Below are 16,213 nucleotides of genomic sequence, written 5' to 3'. Positions count from 1 at the left end.
TGGCCATCGAGGAGGGCACTTGCTGGGATGAGCACTGGGTGTTGTATGTCAGCGATGAATCATGGGAAACTACTCCTGAAGCCAAGACTACACTGTATGTTAGCTAACATGACAACGAATGTTTAGAAAGATGTATCGGACTGTGCCAGAGGTGTGTTCACTGAACTAGAAGGAGCTAATTCTCCGCGCAGAAAACGCCAAACGTTTGAGGTTTCTGTAGGCGCATCTGCACAGCCACAGGATTTTCACGTTAGTCATCCGGCACAGGAGTCCTGTTAAATGTGCACTGATTCCCGGCTAAGTAACCGCTGATCTACACTGAACCCTAATGCATTAATAAGGAGGATTACAAAATTCATTTACTATAAATTGTTATCTTTGATCAATGTACTTTATACCGGTACTTTTAAAAAGCTTGGATAAATTTCCAGGTATTTCCCGCAGCCTTTCCATCTCGGAATCAGTAGGTATTACCATCTCCAAATTATAGATGAAGAATCTGAGTTTCAAAAAGATTCAGAAGCAGCTTGAGTACGAAGAGGTCAGACGTTTGTAAAGGATGACGCAGGGATCAGGCCCATGTGTCCTGCTAGCCCGGTGTCTTTTCAGAATGCCACCTCGTCATCTTACGAGGCATGGTGCTGATAACAAAGGCTGGGTGGACGGACCTGGCCACTCTGTCTCCGCTGTCAGAAAAACACCTTATCAAAGCGATCTCACTCAGACCTTCTGAACAGCTGAAAGCCAGCTCCCAGCCTCCTGTGACGTGGAAATGTGAAGGGATAATGAGAGTGTCCTTATCAAATGCACTGATAGCACGGAACAGAAACCTAATTTCACAAATACGGAGCTGTGGGAAGGACTGCCGGCAGCGTCCTGGCCTCTGCGAGCCGAGCGGGCCCCGGGGTGGCCCGCCTGTCTTTTCACAACACGCGGTTACAACGGGATTAAGCCTGCTCAAAGTCTCTCTCCTCTTTATATAGACTCAAGAAGGTCATCCGCAATTCTTAGTTAGGATTCAAACGTTCCCTCAGAACAGTTCTAAAGTACTACTCTATTAATTATCAGTCTTCCATTTGCCTTTTAACATTTCCTTTTTTTCTAAAGGTCCATTCTCTTTCCTGGTTTCTAAAGTACAGTGATTTGACAAAGAGGATTTGAAAAACATGACTGTAAGCAAAATTAAGATGGTTGGTTTTTTTCTTTCAGATCCATATCTTTCAGAATTTGAGACAAAATAGTAACCTAAAATTTTTTCATTGAAACAATTCAGGTAATTTTGACTTTTGTCATTTTCACTGAAATAAATAGCCTGTCTATATACACACTGCTGACAGCACTGCTTAGGCTGACTTCCTTACAATACAGAAAACGCTTAGAAAAATGACTAACGACTGAAGGCATTTAGCCATTTTCTATAAAATATCTTTAATCTGTACAGATACGACATTATTTGAATAAGCTCTCCACAGACGACAGGAACGCCAGTTCAAACTCCTGATCAGAGAATCTGCTTACGGACGCCCGAGCGTTCCTTCGGACTTGGAGTCTCTTTTCCTCAGACATGGAAAGAATATCAGCCATGGTCTCCGCATAGCCTTCTTCACTGTCAGCCAGAAATCCGGTGACCTCTCCTCCGTGAGGAACGACGATGTCAAGCTTGGGGCCCCCTGAGTTGTGTGCGAGGACAATCGTGCCGGCTGCCATGCACTCGACAACTCCTGAGAAAGAAACAAAATCCACGTAGTCTTTTAACTTTTAGAGAGTGTTCGCAAGAACGAGGCTGAGCAGAAACTCTCCAAGTTTTAGGACACTCGTGAGAAATGTAATGTCTGTTGGGTCTGTAAGTTTGCTCACTAAACTTGCACGGTGCCAGATAACTTAAGTTTTTGAGTTTTTAAGCTTCACGGTAATGCTATTTTGTTCTTAACAGGCCAGCAGGTAGAGAACAGTCTATAAAATCAGAACCCAGCAGATAACAAAACAAAGCAGGCTACAGAGTCCTAGCAAGATGGCAGACTGAAAGATAAAAGATGTCAAGAGATAGCAAAAGCAAATTTCAGGAGTCCCAATGACCGACAGCATTGGGGGCTTTCCCTCCTCCCTTGTCTTCTTTGCTGGCTCCTCGTCGTCTGCCCACGCCTGAGCCCATCACGTTCCCAGCATCGTGCAGGTGCAGCAGGGCCTCTTCTCTCCCGAGGCCACCTGACCCTCTTCCATGGGGCTTCCGTAACTACCCAGACAGCGACAAAGTCCTCAGTATGTGTTTCCTGGTGAGGTCCCCCACCTGCACTTCAGACTCGTACAGACACGTGTCTGCTGGACACACACTTCTGTGTCCCATGGATCATTCTAACTCTACCTGCTGGGAACCTGGCTCGTCAACCGCCTCTCCTCCAGGAGTCCGTCTCTATGTGAAAGCCACCCACCAGTTATACAGTTGTCTACACTCAAAACCCTAGGAGGTCCTCTCGGACTCTTCTTTTCCTTCGTGTAACATATCCTATTACTCACCACGTCTGGCTCAATCCTGCTTCAGTTTCCCTCAGCGTGTTTGCCTAACATGTTTGGACCACAGCACCTCACCCAGGTTGCTGGGGCAGCCCAACACATGCTCCTGCCCTCCTCCCCGGCTCTCCCTGCTCCTCACCGATCCACCCCTCCACCGCGACCATGGTGAACTTGAGGGAATAGAAAGCTTTTAAATCCGACACTCAAAATCCGTCTAGCTTTTCCCACTGGCTTCATCTGGCCCCAGCTCCCCTGTCCGTCTGCATGCTGCCACCTGTGTGCTCTGGCCACACGGGACCCTCAGTTCCCTGAGTGCACCTGCTAGTGCCCGATGGTCCCACCTGCCGCAATGCTGTTGCCTCCGCCTGATGCTCTCCCATCTTTTGCAAGGCTAACTTCCATTACTGTTCAGGCCCCGGCTTACATGTCACACCATTTCCTTAGGCAACTGTTCTCTGACCTCACACATCTGTTGGGTGTTTCTCCTGGGTGATTTCCGATCACCCTGCATTTGCCCTGAGGCAGCACTTAGCACCCTGTCCAGTGAAGTGCTGGGTAACTGGTCTGTATCACACGCAGAGCTGGAGGTCTCTGAAGGGAACAACAGTTCCTGTCTCCCAGTCATTTTCCCAGCCCTGTCACATGCCTGGCACAGTGAATGCTCAGTTAGTCTCCGAGGAAGGAGGCACAGGAAGTCAGACCCCATGCAGAAGGTCTGAATCAAAAAGTTCTTGCTATATGCCGCTTAGTAGTGGGTACCCACTAAGGACAGACAGGAGGGTAAGATAAATCATGGCCTCAGCACAGGAAACTTCACTTTCATGTTCTTCCATTTTCCCTGAACACTTAGCAGTGTGGGACACAAAGCAGCCACCTGAGAAATAGAGGTTGAACCAAATGAGACACAAGACAGTACCTGACTTTATACCAAATGTATGCACAACAGGAAGTCAGAGAGAGCAATTTGCGCCAGAATAAATAAGAAAGGCTAAATTAAAGGCTAAGGAGATGAAAGTCAGACACTTATAATGAGATCTTGGCAGAAAGAGGAAGGTAGGCCATTCCGATAACAGGTAGGGAATCAACAGAAGATACAAGAGAATTGCCGTGAGAGGCCCAGTCAGCTCAGCTTTTGGTGTGTGATAAAGTCACCTGACGAGCTTTACCAAAACACAACCACCTGGGCGCCACCCGGGGATGTGGAGTTGGGCCTTCGGTTGAGGTAAGGCCAGGAATCTGCACCAGTCCGGACATGGGGTCAGGTGGGGCAGAGAAACTGTGGTAGGTACAAGCATGGGCTGTCTGGGTGAGGATCCAAGCTCTACGTCTTCTTGTGGCTGACCAAGGGCAAGTTCAAAACCTCTCTGTGCCTGAGTCTCTGTTTTTTGTTTTTAAATTTTTTTTATGTTCTTTGAGAGACAGAGAGAGACAGTGGGAACAGGGGAGGGTCAGAGAGAGAGGTACACACAGAATATGATGCAGGCTCCAGGCTCTGAGCTGTCAGCACAGAGCCCGACGTGGGGCTCAAATCCATGAACCGTGAGATCATGACCTGAGCCAAAGCCGGACGCTTAACCGACTGAGCCACCCAGGAGCCCCTGTGCCTGAGTCTCTTTACTCATAAAATGTAAATGAGAATACATCAAGCAGGGTTTCATAGAGGATTAAATCAGATAATACTTGTAAAGATCTCAACAGCGACTTATACTCAGTAAGCTGTCGATAAATATCAGGTATTATTATTGACTGTTCTGTCCTGTGGGCTCTCAAATGATAAAAGCTTACTTGGTGGACTGGGGGAGGAGAATTAAGACCTGATGTGAACTTCTAGAGTATTACTATTTTATCAAGAGAACCCAAATGGACACCTCATGACACCGAATGAGTTGCTGAAAGGACAAACTCACCAATCCCAAAATGCTCGTTCCACATGGTATGCAGACCAATTGTTGCTTCAGACAAGTAAGTCTTTAACTCATCAAATGGAATGTTTATTTTAAATTCCACATCTTCTTGAACTCCTAGATCCTCAGAAAGCTTTCTCAGTTGGCTTACCCTGAGCTCATCATCTTGGTTACGACAACCTCCAATGAGGACAAGTTTAAGGGAAGGAAGTGGCCCAGCCACCTTCTGACTCAGCAATTTAGCAAAGGCTTTGATCTGCAAAGAATGATTCTTTTCAGGCCGGAACTGGCCAATGGAAACCAGTAAATGTCCTGGAGTTGTCTTCTTCTCATGTAAGGGGATGTCCAGAAAGGTCTGTACATCACAAGGTGGGTAAACGGTATTAGTGCAATTCCCGACTTTCCACAGCGAGAGAATGTGGTTTAGTGTCCAAGAAGAATTGACCATCACTACATCGCTGCAAGAACCCACAAGTCCATAAATAAAAGCAAATAAATAGTAATAGATGAGCTTTACTTTGCTGAGAAAAGGATTCCTGGTAATGAAGGCTGCATTATTAAATACGACATTTTGGTTCTTCACTACAGAGAGCATATCAGTGCTGATTGTGGGATAATGAACGTAGCAGCCAACGCGGCAACCGCCTAAATACTTAAACAGAGGCAGTGTGAACGCATAGCCCATTGAATCGATGTAAATGTCAGGAACACACTGCATCAGAGCTTCCCAGCCAAGAAAAATGGATCCGAGACTTTGGCCCAGCAGTGTGAAGTGAGGATAGAGCGAATCTTCCACGAGGTAGCGTTTTCTTAGGAAAACAAACTTCACTGGGTGAGTGAGCCTGATGTTAAATCTTTGGAAAGCACCTTCTAGTATCTGTTGACCACTGACATTCACATCACCGGTATACACAACATAAACTGCTTCAGGATACCTAAAACAGAATGTAGGAGTTAAAGTTTTCACTCGTTTTGGTAAATATCAAGGAACAAGTTGGAGATAATTATTTTGTCACTATTATAAGAAGGTTATTTTCATACTGAAAGAAAAATGTTTTCCATTGTTTTTCATTCATTGTACTTGGTCTACGGATCCTCTCTCCTGAGTCTTCTGCTGTCCTGCAAGTTAAATGTTAGTCTACCAAATAAGACTTCTAGTTCTTGGCTATTTCCTCTTCTAAGAGTTTGCATAGAGCAGACATCAACAAAAGTTGCTGACATTTCCATTTTTATCAAATACACAAAAACTTTATTTTGACTTTTTCAGGACAAAATGGTACTATCAATTACATACTCCTAAACAAGAGTTAAAATTTAATAAATGTGTATTTAGATAGGATCATACATACTAAAGTGTTACTCAGTGTTTTTATCCGAGTAATGCAATGAGATTCTAAAAGCCAGTTCTGGTGCTTACCTCAAAATATATTAGATAGGGTATAATAAAAATGGAAATCTATAAAAGTATGCTCTTATGACTATTTGTGCTTTTGGCATTTGCTCTGATGGTGTTTTTAGTTGTTCTCTGAGTCATAAAACATTTCTTAAGTATCTAATATGAGCTACTAGGTTCTGAGGATCCAGGGATTCGAGAATCTTTACCCTCGAGGGGCTGGGTTCAGTGGGGAAAACAGATATATAAACAGAAAACTGCAACACTGTGATGTGCTGATAAAGATGGCCATTTGATCCTGTGCAGGCCTCAAAGACGAGCATCTAGCTGCACTTCCCTGCAGCCAGAATGATCCTTACACTGAGCTTTGTTTTCTTTTAATGTTTATTTATTTTTGAGAGAGAGAGAAAAACAGAGAGGGAGGGAGCTTGTGCACATGAGCAGGCAGAGGGGCAGAGAGAGAGAGGGAATCCCAAGCACTCTCCGCACTGTCAGCGCAGAGCCTGAAGCAAGGCTCAAACTCAAGAACCTGAGATCACAACCTAAGCCGAGATTAAGAGTCAGATACCTAACTGACTGAGCCACCCAGGCGCCCCTGCAGTGATCCTTATAATATGTAAAAACGATAGTCATCTCCAGTTGCTTAAAGGTGGCCACGAATTCTTTGCCACTTATCAAGTGTATGGTCTTTCTATGTCCCCTCCCCTGGGATGAAGGGCTCTGTGACTGCTTTTACCAATAGACCATGTCAAAGGTGACATTTTGCCTGCTTCTAGAGCCAAGCTCTAAGGGGATGGTAATTTCTGCTTCGCTCTAGACAAGTCAGCTGTGACATAAGACGTCCAACTGTCCCGAGACCGCCATGTTGTGCGCAAGCGCAAGCGAGTCATATGGAGAGGCTGGGGTGACAGAGACGCCTGACCAGGGCTTCCCCCTTCACTCACTGTCACTGTTGCAATTGTCCCAGCCCAGGAAGCAGGTATGTTAGTGAGGGAGCCTTCACATGACCGGGCCCCAGCTGCCAGCTCAGTGCAGCCGCTTGGTATGCGCGGTTCCAAACATAGCCCGTCAGTCCCCAAACGGTGAAAGATACTAATAAATTCTTGCTTCAGCCATGACGTTTTGGGGTGGCCTGTCCTGCAGCAGCAGACAGGCAGAATATACTCTGTCTGAAGCACCCACACAGTTTCCCACGGCACTTAGAATAACACCCAGACTCCTCACCCCACTCGCTCAAGCCCTGTGTAATCTGGGCCCTGCCTCCACTCGCTCACGTGCCTACAGGGTCAGCCAAACTGGATTCCTTTCTGTAAGCGACAGACAGGCTCCTTCCAGTCTTAGGGGACTCTGTTTTGAACTCTTCTCATCTTTGCTGTTTTCCTGAGGCAGACGGTGTGGCATTTGACTTACAACATGGGCTCTGGTAATGCAGCTCCCCTATCTGTCAAATGAGGGTAACAGTAACAACCTCTTGCGGTTATTCTGAAGACTGAGCGAGTGGACGAATGTAAAACACTGCACGCAATGCTGGCACACAGTAAATGCTCAGTACGGGTCAGCTGCTCTTGTCCCGTAAACCTCAGTGAAGTATCACCTCCTTGGAGACTTTCCCTAATCACTCAATCTAAAATACGGAATCACTTCTGGGGCGCCTGGGTGGCTCAGTCTATAAGGCATCTGACTCTTGATTTCGGCTCAGGGCACGATCTCACGGTCATGAGATCGAGTCTCAAGTTCCGCTCAGTGTGGAACCTGCTTGGAATTCTCTTTCTCTCTCTCTCTCTCAAAATAAGCAAACATTAAAAAAATTAAAAAAATAAAGTATGGAGTTCTATTTTAATTTCTTGCATAGCATCTCTCACGATTTGGTATTATTCTTCTTAGCTATTATTTTGTCTACCAACTAAGATCTAAGATCCATGATCTATTTTGTTCACCATTCAATCTTGATTCAAAAGTGCCTGACAGAGTAGGTTCCCAATAAATATTTCTAGATGGAATGAAAAGTGTATGGTAGTTCATGCTGAGTCAGAAGAGGCTTGTAGAAATTAGCTGAGGACCTTTCGGCTGGAACCGCCATCTTCCAGTAATTTGCCAAAATGGCTAACAAAAGAGAAAGAGGAGAGGTACTTGCTACACGTTCTCTAGGCCTTTTAGGAAAAATGCAGTCGTTCCTTTGGCTACGTACATGCGAATCTACAAGAAAGATGATGTTGTGGACATCAAGGGAATGGGTGGGCACTGTTCAGAAAGGGATGCCCCACAGTGTTACCACGGCGAGTCTGGGAGAGCATACAACGTCACTGGGCACGCTGTGGGCACTGTCATGAACAAGCAAGTGAAGGGAAAGATCCTTGCTAAGAGAATTAATGAGCATATTAAGCACTCAAAGAGCTGAGACAGCTTCCTGAAGCGTGTGAAGGAAAATGATCAGAAGAAGAAGGAAGCCAAGGAGAAGGGTACTGGGTCCAACTGAAGCGCCAGCCTGCCCCACCCAGGGAAGCACGCTGTGTGAGAACCAATGGAAAGGAGCCTGAGCTGCTGGAGCCCATTCCCCATGAATTCATGGCATGATAAATGTAAAAAGAAATAAAAGACCTCAAGACTATAAAAAAAAATTAGCTGAGGAGAAAAAGGTCATTTTAGAAATATAGGAACACCATGTGGAAAGGCAAGGAATCTAGAGAGACCGTGATGCTCCCGGTTGAGTATGCTGAGCAAAGTATACCTGAAGGAATGCAGAGGCATGGAAAAGAAAATGGAGCAAGAACAAGATAAAAAAGGATCTTCTCTGCTCTACTAAGGATTTGGACTTCTTTCCTTGCAGGGGAGCTGGGAGTAACGGAGTTTGCTGGGGAGTAGGGTAGAGCTATCACAAGACGTTACCACCGCCCTCAAGAGCTAGATAATCCAGGCAGACAAGTTAATGCACAGAGTTATGAGAAGGAAAGAGCAGTAGTGATCAGAATAGGAGCAGGGAAGGCCTCAGAAAGGTGGCATTAAGTTGGGATTTAAGAGCATGTTTTGAATCTAGGGACTTATGGAAGGTGGCTGAGGAAACACAGGGGTGGTGGCTGGAAGCCAGGATGAGCCCCGAGTGTAGAGATGCGGAGTGAAGGGGTTCTGCGCGAAGGCTCTGGACCTGGAAGAAGGGCACGTGCCAGAAAGTAGAGTAACCATGGAAGAATAATAGTTTCCCCTCTGAGAAAACCATAAATGGAGTTTGTACCTTACTATGTTCGTTCCTTTCTACGTTTGGAGATGCAGGCGGGGAGAAGAAAGCCTAAGACATTAAAAGACCAGGTAGCAGCATATTCTTTCCAACATGGTAACTTAAGACTAACTGGTAATGATATCAACATTAAAATCAGACAGATGCTTTCACAGAGATAATTTCCTGTGTGACACTATGGGCTAAAAGTATTCAGGTTTAAAGTGTTCCCCATATTACTTGGTATATTTCTGTTTATTACTCAACTCTCAACTTCTCCACACATTCTTCCAAGGTGACAGTTATCCCCACTAAATTTTGTCATTAAAGGGCAGATACTTTCCATTTCTTTATCATATCAACTAAAATTCAACAGGATCTTGTAAGGCAGGCTGGCACATAACACAATTATTTCCTTATTGAAGAACAGTTGGCTATGGATAAGGTACAAGAGAAAGGTAAATTTCCACCAGGTAATGATTTTTTTTAAGGTAATATTAGAGCAAACCAGCTGAGAAAGATGCATACCTACTTTTTCTGAAGAGCCCTCAAGGCACACCACAGAACTCTCTCCCCTCCTCCGCCAGCATTGCAGTATGGATGAAAAAATGCAATCACTAGTTGATTTTTCCCATTTTTGCTAGTTGCTACGGACTCTTTCTTTCTCCGTACCAGCAGTCTGATTCCCCAGAGGAAAATGAACAAACATATGCATAAAATTCCACATATGGTCAGGCCAGGGAGGAATAATGAATAAAAAAACCTGAAACAAGAGGAAAAATGTAAAAATCAACAGAATGCCCATTCAAAAGAAACAACAAATTAAAATCTACTTTCACATATCCACTTTACGTATTAGTAGTAAAAAGAGATTTTTATACCTGTGAGTCTGCTGACAAAATACTTTTTAATCAGCAGTAAAAATCAATGTTGAGCAAGTTTCTCCTAACCGTGTATGTCTTCAGGGATTAAAGACAAATTTACTTATTAGCCTAAACAAGACATGATTAGGAATGGCATCTGACCCTCAAAATGACGACACAGAAATCAAGCAGTACATCTTCTGAATGATCAATAAGGAACATTTAATTAGTTAAAAGTTTGATGAGGTAGCAAATCATTTTTATCCTCTCACATTGCCTAAATAGAACAATTTCTGGGGCCGGAGGAACTTAGGTATCTCCATTTCTATTGCAAGTTCTGCATCTGCTCTGTTTCTGTGACCCTAGAACACTGCCCTTCCCTATGTGCCTCTAAATGAGCTGCCAAAAATGCACCGACAACCTACTTCTACTCCATGCACAGTAGCAAGCTCACTTGCACGCTGACTGACATAATGCCTGGCCCAAAGAAGGCATCTGTATTTGTTGACTGCATACAAAATTTTTTACATCCTCAGATGTCTCTTAAAGGATGTTAAAATGATTTTTCAAAGTATGTTTTTCTGTTAAGGTTGGGCAATATAGTTGGTATCTAATTTCATATTTTTTACACCCTCGGGGAGCTTGTAACACATAAAAACACTAAAATACTACATCTTAAGTAATGAAAAGTCAGGGCCGGGGAGCTCAAGTATTTGGTGGGAAGTGGTGACAGGTGGGGGACACAGGTATACAGACTCTTAAGTTTGTACTTAGTAGTGAAAAGCAGACTGGGCTCTGAAGGGCTTAATGACCCAAGAACATATGGGGATATTTTGTGTAGTTGCATAGTTTTCATTGTCCATAAGTAGAAGACATAAATCCTTCAGAGAAATAACTTAAAAAAAGTTTTTTTTAGTTTATTTATTTTGAGAGAGAGAGACAGAGAGAGTAAGTGGGAGGGGCAGAGAGGGAGAGAGAGAATCCCAAGCACAGAGCCTGACACGGGGCTGGAACTCAAGAACCATGAGATCATGACTTGGGTGGAAACATGAGACAAACGCCTAACTGACCGAGCCACCCTGGCAGAAATACATTTCTTATTTATATTTACTTTGGAAACAAATTTCTCATGTGGGATTTCCTATGTGAATAAGTCTACTACTTGAATAGGTATTTGACTAACTAGAATGATTTGATCTCAGGATAACTTTAAACTCTTAAAAATTACTGAAGACCTCATACAGCTTTTGTTTCTATCAGGATTTCCCAACCTCGGCACTGCTGACATTTCAGACCACGTAATTCTTTGTTGCGGGGGCTGTCCTCTCTGCCTTATAGGATGTTTAGCTGCATTCCTGGCCTCAACCCCCTGGATGCCCATCGTACCCTTCCAATCATGACCATCAGAATTATCTCGACATTGCTAAATGTCCTGCAGGAGTAAAATCACCACTTGTTGAGAAATATTCATTTACATTGATTATATCTACCAATATTTAGCATATCAGAAATGAAACTAAGGAATTTAAAAAAATGATAAATTATTCTAACAATGACAAATCCATTACATGTTAATATAAAACATTTTTATTAAAAAGTTCTATTATTTTCCAAACAAACAAACAAACAAACAAAAAAAGAAATTCAGTAAGCAGGATATCAGTGTTAGATTTTTGTAAATCTCTTTAATGCCTGGCTTAACAAAAGACAGCAGCTTTTCATATCTGCTTCTGCATTCAATCTTAGTGATATGTTGTTTTATATAAAGTATATGAAAGAGATCTGAGCTCACTCAGATATGTAGTAGGAAAAGGACATATGTTTAAATAGCCTTTTCAGACAACATTTTTCTGTGATGTTATACCAAATCAGACAAATGGCAATTTCTTAATGGTCAGATGTAACATGGAATTTGAAACCCAATCAATGACCTTTTCATACTGTTATACGTGAAATCTTGCCCTTTTAATGGATCTTTTACCTATACGTGATTTTGTAACACCATGACTTGATTATTTGGAAAATACTGGTTCATGACTCATGTACACTTTCCAAATGTGGGCACAGTTCATTGTATAATATCCCCCAAATCACATCTGTTAATATAACTGCCCATTTCTTCAGGAAAATCTTTGAATTATTAAAAAGTGGTCAAGCTCTGAATGGCAGATACAGGTTCTCCAAAATTCTAATTTTCACTTGAAAGTTCCAACTTTATTATTAGCAATAAATTCTGTCACTTGTTTTCTTTGAATTGACAGGGTCACTTCATTCATTTTCAAATACCCAAGATAGAAGAACCATAGTTTGTCATTCTTTTAAGCAGAAAGCATGTCCCATAAAAAAGTGTCTAATTCAGTGTGAAACTTAGCAATCATACAAGAACTCTTCCTTGAGATAAAAACATCATACTTCAGTATGGAGATGTTATATAGAATAGTAAAAAAATATGTACCCAACTCAAGGTTAATACTTAACAAAATTAATTTTTACTGTTTCATCAAGGACATTCATAGTAAAACTGGCTTTAGCAAGTGCACGGTGGTGAAAAACACAAGACTTCTAATACACTTTGATGTCATTGACTCGATTTGTAGTAAGTAGCAGTTTTATCCACTATTACTTTTGCACTATTGGTGCAAATGTAAACATGGTGAGAAAGCAAATGTTATCTTAAATTATTATAAAAATAGTTTTGGTCTTGAACAACTACTAAAAGCAATCTTGGGAACCTGCCAAGGTCTATGGACTATACTTTGAGAACTACTGCCTTCAAGGATGAACAGGGTTTCACAGAAGTGGTAGGATTTGTCAATTATTTAACATTTGGAATCGATCTGTTCATAAAAGGAATATCATACAGCTTTCCCAAGAAAAGTTAAAAGCCCATTTAATTTAAAATATGCTGACGCACAGAATCCAAGGATTTTTATGGCATTTCCTTCTAATGATTTAAGTGTAAAGATTCATGTGATGGGATTTCCAATTTGAACTATTTAACTTAAAATCAGAAAAAAAAAATCCTACCAATAACTAAAGTTGATCCAGTCTTTTATTGAGTCTGTTTCAAAGATACAGACTATATAAATTTATCAAACACCCTACAGTACTTGCACATCAAAACTACCTCTTTTAGAATCTGTTACATATAACTAAAAATAGGGACACCTGGGTGGCTCAGTTGCTTAGGCATCTGACTTCGGCTCAGGTCATGATCTCAGTTTGTGGGTTTGAGCCCCGCATTGGACTCTGTGCTGACAGCTCAGAGCCTGGAGCCTGCTTCAGATTCCTCCCTCTCAGCCTGCTTCATATTCCTGCTCCCTCTCTCTTTGCCGCTCCCCACCTTGTGCTCTCTCTCAAAAACAAACATTAAAAAAATATATATATATATTTATATATATGATCATCCATTGATCTTTATTTATTGATCTTTATTTATATAAAACTCAAAATATGTGCCATTAAATAATGTTTACCACAGAAACCTAAGGCTTTAAAAGGTAACTAATCAACAGTGACTCATGCACTCAACAAAAATTTATTTAGCCACAATAATGTGCAAAGCACTGAATCAGGGACATTTCAAATGGCAGGGAAGAATATGAAGCCTCTGAAAATAGACTTTCCTGTTCAAAATGTTTTAAATAATCATTATAGAAATTGGAGTAGAGGGGACAAAAATGAAGAAACAATACCTGAACTTTGGAGACAATATGTATAAACTGCTATTCAGGATGCTATCATGTTAATTACAAATTTCAACCTGAACAAAAATAGGTAGGTGTTAAAAGAACTGTGTAGATGGAATAGTTATATATATAACATATATATACATGTATATGTATAGATAGATATACATGTATATGTGTGTTATATATATTACATATATATGGCAAGACCCATAAAATACAGTACTACTGCAGCAACTAATGTAGGAAAAATAAGGTTTGGGTTTTTTTTCACCAAAATGTTAACAGTAGTTATCTCCAGAGGGTAGCACACCTGGCTGATTTTCTGGTTTTGTTCCTCTATTTCCTAACTCTTCTAGAAAAAACAATGTATTACCTATGAAATAAAATTTTTTATGATTACTCTTACATCAACCGGAAATAAAGATCAATGGATGATCATGCAGCAGAGGATTCAACATAAACTTTTTGGTTGTGAAAATAAAGAGAAATATCACTAAAATGGGAGTCAGGAGGCCAGGAGGGGGAATGCAGAAGGAGCCCGAACACCCAAATGTCAACTTCATGAAGAACTGTCAATTACAGCACCCAACAGAAGAATCCTAAACACGATGGAATTGTCACTAACAGGCCCCAACAGTGAAAGCTGTATGCCGCATCTCCGACAAGAGTACCGCAACTCAGCCATTGAGAACCCCTCACCACTCCGGCTTTTCTCCAGTAGACTTTCCTTCAACCCCACCCCTTCAACTCCCTCCTTCTCCAGAAAACAATGGTCCTCTCCTTGGTAGAACTTGCCTATGGTTTTGCCATAGCTTGTATATCCAGAAATGCAATTCTCTGCTACTCCCGAAACAAACAAAAAACCAACCAAACCATTTTTGCTGGTAAGATAGCTGTTTTATTTTTAAGGTTGACATATTTAAGTAGCATATGTTAACGACGACAATTTTGGTGAGTGAAAGAAGGGAAACGACGAAGTGAGAAGGAAGAGCCAGTTTATTCTTTACCAAAAAGAGATAACGATAATTTGGGAAATGATCCATGGCGCAATCAGAAAGGAAAACGAGAAATGAATATGAACAAGTTAGAATAGTTGGGAGCGCGGGAAAAAAAGAAAAAGACAGGAAGGGAAACTGCATCCCTCACCCAGAAGTGGGGCAGGCGAAGAAAACCCGGTAAACTGAGTCTTTAACCCAGTCGGCTTCTGTCTAATTGGAAGACTCCAAAGTGAGAAGAGCGCTCACTATCCTTGAGGCCTAGATTCGTGTCTAGAAGATCCCCCTCCCCGCAAATTTCAGTTGCACTGGGCGGACAAGTACCGCCGCGAAACAGAAAACACCTGCGAGTCCACACCACCAGCTCCTCACCTCAGTAACTCGCACAAGCACCAACCCCCTTTGGTGGTCGCCATCTTCCCTCGACCCCCGAACTCAGGAAGCGCTTCGCTGTTCCTCTTCTCTATTGGCTACAGAGGAAGCGGGCGGTGTTCTCTCCGCCCCCATGGGTCAGGTTGCGTGTTTCAATTGGCTGCTGGTAGTAGCTTCCCACGGCCTTCCAGTCAATAGAATCTCCCGGGGAGGAGACAAATTTTCGGCGTGGCGAACACGAGTCCCGCCCCTCCAATGGGCGGGGCCCTAGTGGGAGTCGGGCTGGAGAGGGCGTGGCCTGTGATGGACAGCCGGCGCACCCGCCCTCGGTCCCCTCCCCCACTGGAAGCCCCCCGCCGGCCGTTGAGACCAATGGGAGGCCTTAGCGTATCTCGGATCGATTTCCCAGGTGCGGAGTTCACTCCCGCGACGGCTGTGGCATTTGAGACCCGCGGCGTCCCGGAGCAAAGCGCGGAGCGGAGGGGGAGCTGTGCGGAGCGAACCCGAAGCTGATGCCCGCCACGCCGCACCTTCTCCGCGGGCGGTTGGCGAGCCCTGGGATCTGCATCTCCGGCTCTGCGCTGTCCGGCTCCCCAGCCTTCTTGTCCTTCCCCGCACACACGGGGGGCCGAAGACCGAGTCAGCGCACCGGCCCGAGGTAGCGGAGACTTGGGAGGGAGCACCGGTCCCCGCCAGGGGGTACGGGCAGGGCAGCCTCTGGGTGTGAGTGAAGGTCCGAGGCCGACCCTCTGCTCTTGCGCTTATTCCCGCGCCCCCTAAGGGCCAGGGCGCCTGGGCGCGCAACTTTGAACTAGCCGGTGCCGCGAAGGCTGCTGATCCCCTGGTCCGAAATGCAGGGGACCCGGTCCTGGGTGAGAGAGCCAAACCACAGAGATGCCACCCACAGCGCGCTCCCGGGGTTTTAACACCGCACTTCTCCACTAACCAGGTGACCTGTGGGCTCTGAGTGGATCACAGAAGAAATTGGCTCCTCGGGAGGAGGATGCTTGAACCGGAGAGGCAGTTTACTGCTAGAGTAGGGGCCAGTTGCAAAGTAAGTTTCCCTCCCTGAGCGCCGCGAGCTCACTACCTGGAGAACTTTCCACGCCCGCCTGCCCACTTTTCTCTGCGGCCTGGTTTGCTAGAGGAAGACAGGCGGCTAGAGCCCCAGCCGCTGGGAACTCGGGGATGTAACAAGAACGCCCTTAGAAGTGCCGTGCCTTTAACGGGTTTGCAGGATCAACTTAAAACCTAGCACTTTCCCATTCATCT

The 16,213-nt window shown here is 43.8% G+C and overlaps 1 protein-coding gene and 1 pseudogene across 1 annotated transcript; one reads left to right on the top strand and one right to left on the bottom strand.

Annotated features, from left to right (window-relative positions):
* Positions 1 to 1,407: 1,407 nt before the first annotated feature.
* On the bottom strand, positions 1,408 to 15,023 carry ALG11 (ALG11 alpha-1,2-mannosyltransferase). Its single transcript, XM_029938593.1, has 4 exons — positions 14,942 to 15,023; positions 9,552 to 9,782; positions 4,419 to 5,350; positions 1,408 to 1,721 (listed from the first exon to the last, which is right to left on the bottom strand). Exons 1-4 carry the CDS (start codon positions 14,983 to 14,985, stop codon positions 1,450 to 1,452), a joined length of 1,479 nt encoding a protein of 492 aa, XP_029794453.1. The 5' UTR covers positions 14,986 to 15,023; the 3' UTR covers positions 1,408 to 1,449.
* On the top strand, positions 6,671 to 8,415 carry LOC115290376 (annotated as a pseudogene).
* Positions 15,024 to 16,213: the final 1,190 nt, after the last annotated feature.

Source organism: Suricata suricatta, chromosome 4 (genome assembly GCF_006229205.1).
Source record: "Suricata suricatta isolate VVHF042 chromosome 4, meerkat_22Aug2017_6uvM2_HiC, whole genome shotgun sequence".
Lineage (NCBI taxonomy): Eukaryota > Metazoa > Chordata > Mammalia > Carnivora > Herpestidae > Suricata > Suricata suricatta.
Note: the sequence above shows the minus strand (reverse complement) of the source record. Positions and strands in the feature narration are given on the sequence as shown.